This window comes from Octopus bimaculoides, chromosome 7 (assembly GCF_001194135.2).
Source record: "Octopus bimaculoides isolate UCB-OBI-ISO-001 chromosome 7, ASM119413v2, whole genome shotgun sequence".
Taxonomy (NCBI): domain Eukaryota; kingdom Metazoa; phylum Mollusca; class Cephalopoda; order Octopoda; family Octopodidae; genus Octopus; species Octopus bimaculoides.
In genome coordinates, this window is record NC_068987.1 from 36,764,565 (window position 1) to 36,767,427 (window position 2,863).

Consider the following 2,863-nt stretch of genomic DNA (forward strand, 5'->3'; position numbering starts at 1 on the left):
TATATATATATATATATATATATAGAGAGAGAGAGAGAGAGAGAGAGAGAGAGATGGAGTTTGAAGTGATGTAAATATATTGTATATTTAGAATAAAAAGGTAGTCAGAATGCTGGATGATTATATGTATTTTTCATTTGCATTATATTTACATTTTTAGCGCTTTCTTCCGTTATCGGTTTTTGTATTGGTATGGTCACACTTGTTTGTTTAGTACGTAATGGCCTTTTAAAGTGGGGAAGGAAAAAGAATTTTTGTATTTGAATTGGTCAAGGCTTTAACTGAAAAACCACATATTGTTTTCGACTTTCTTCAGTAAAAATTATAATTACATTTCCAGGTCTATAGATAGATAGATAGATAGATAGATAGATAGATAGATAGATAGATAGATAGATAGATAGATAGATAGATAGATAGATATGCATACTTTTATTTCTGAATGTATATAGATGTGTGTGTGTGTGTGTGTGTGTGTGTGTGTATGTTTGTATATATGTATGCATGTATGTATGCATGTATGTGCGTGTGTGTGTGTGTGTGTGTTTGCGTGCGTGCGTGCGTGCGTGTGTGCGTGCGTGCGTGCGTGTACGTATGTGTATGATGAGAAAATTATTTACCTACTTGGTGAAACATCAGTTGTGGTAAGAACCGGCTCCGTTGTCGTTAATGAAATATCCGTCATCGACTGCGATTGAACCAGTGTGTGTTCTGTATATATGTTTTCGGTAACAGGAGTGGTCTGTGGTTTCAGGCTTCCAGAAGTAATTATAGGTGTTGAGTTATAGGCTTCCGTGTTGATTGTATCAGAGGTAACAAAATTTAAAGTTGAACCTGAAGCCAGGTATGATATTGTATTAGATACTGTGGATACTTCTTTGACGTTATCATATGTTGTACTGACAATATCAGGTGTTGTTACCAGTGTATAAGGTGGAGTGTCTTTCGGTGTAACAATAATGTATGTAGTAGAATCTGTTGTTTCTGTAGAAAGTGATACATCTTGTGTAGTATTGTGTTTCGTATAATCATGAGTTTGTGACATTGTGATTTGTGTCGAGTCAGTGATATCTCCAGATGCCGTAAAATCTGGAGTAATGTTGCTCACATCTGGTGTGATGTTGCTAGTATCTCTTACGTCGCTATGCGATGTCAAATCATGTATAATACTTTGAGTGTTATAGTTAATATCAAGTGTTGTGATATCTCTCTCTTTCATATCAACCGTCGTAATATCTTCGATATTAGTTATAGAATTCACCGTTGGTCGTGAGGTATCGTACATGGTTAAACGTTCATCAGGTGTTGTAAGGTCGGAAGTGAACATTATGTCAGCTTGGCTGGTTGTTTCTGGTTTATTCTTGTCAGTAGGAAGCAGAAAATCAGCCGTTTGGACTGTTGTGGGCGAAACTGGAATTTCTTCAGTATTAGTTACATCAAAATTTGTGAGATCGTTCGTGGTAAATATCGATCCTGGTGTAAATAATTCATCATCAAGTGTCTGCATACTGGTTACTGAGGTTTCTGTAATGTCCTTATAATCTGTGTTGAAAGTTGATGGTTTATTGATAATGTCAGGTGAAAATTTTTCTGTCATTTCTGTAAAGGCTATCGTTGAAATCTCTGAATTTTTAACATTTTTATTTGTATCAGTGAGATAATCTTCAGTTTTGTAATTTTCAGATGTCAACGGCTTAGTTATTATCATGTTATTTAATTCAGTTATTTCCGTCGACCTAGAAAAATCTTGAGCAAGACTACTGTCTGTTAAAGATGTCCAGCCTGACACGAACAGCGGCGAGTTTTCTCTCACTGTACTCACATCAATGTCATCATCCCCAGCAAGTTCAGAACCAAAGTATGATATTGTCACAAGTGTGAACATGGAATTATCAGATACCATGTCGTTATTATTGTTCGTGTTGTAAATGTTATTGGTACTAGTTTCTGAAATTCCATCATATTCTGGGTTTTGCGATAGTTCGGCTACGTTTGTCTGTCTTTCAGAAGAAATCAATGGAGTGACGTCAGCAATATCCCTTGTGTTTGTAAACGATGTCAAATTTTGTGCTGTGTTTTGTGACGAATAATCAATGCCAGTTGTTGTGATGCTCATTATCAGTGACGTATTTCCAGATGTAGTTACATCGACGACTTCTGATGTTGTGCTTTCATACAAAACAGACAGAAGAGTGTTGTCGTTTTCAGTAACAATATTTGATGGAGTATAACTATCTGTAGAAAAAACCTCATTTGATTGAGTAACATTTGATACCGGTAGTGAAACTCCTGAATGAATTTCTTCATGTGATGTTAATTTACTTGTGAATGAATGATCTGAAAATGAGAGCGTATTCCCATTAATATCATTCGTAGTTATATCATTATTTGTCATCTCATTTACTCCCGGGGTTACCATTTTAAGAGAACTTTTCTCAACGGTCGATTGTTGAATATTATCCAGTGTAGATAATTGCATGACTTTAGTATTAATCAATGTCTGTGTTACTTTGTATATGGGCTGAACTTGCGTTGATGTGCCTCCATCTAGCTGACCCTGTGATGTCAGTTTGGCAACAGTTGAAGATTTCGTTTCTAGGAACTGGGAACTTGGACTATCTGATGGATTAGCAGTCTCTGAAAGAAGACAAAAAAATTACATATACACATATACAGGTGCATACATACATACAGACAGACAGACAGACAGACAAACAGATAGATAGATAAATAGATAGATAGATAGATAGATAGAGACATACATATAGATATGTGCATATATGCATGAATGTGTATATTTGTGTATGTGAGTGTGTGGTGTGTGTGTGTGTGTGCGTGTGTGTGTGTGTGTGTGTGTGTTTTC

The 2,863-nt window shown here is 35.8% G+C and overlaps 1 protein-coding gene across 3 annotated transcripts in view; it reads right to left on the minus strand.

The window, feature by feature from the left end:
- Nucleotides 1–2,863, minus strand: part of LOC106874046 (uncharacterized) — a 163,309-nt gene that overhangs the window by 58,146 nt on the left and 102,300 nt on the right. For all 3 annotated transcript variants that reach the window (XM_052969498.1, XM_052969500.1, XM_052969501.1), the window contains exon 7: nt 625–2,637. In XM_052969498.1, the coding sequence (XP_052825458.1) occupies nt 625–2,637 (2,013 nt within the window). The remainder of the gene's footprint in view (nt 1–624; nt 2,638–2,863) is intronic.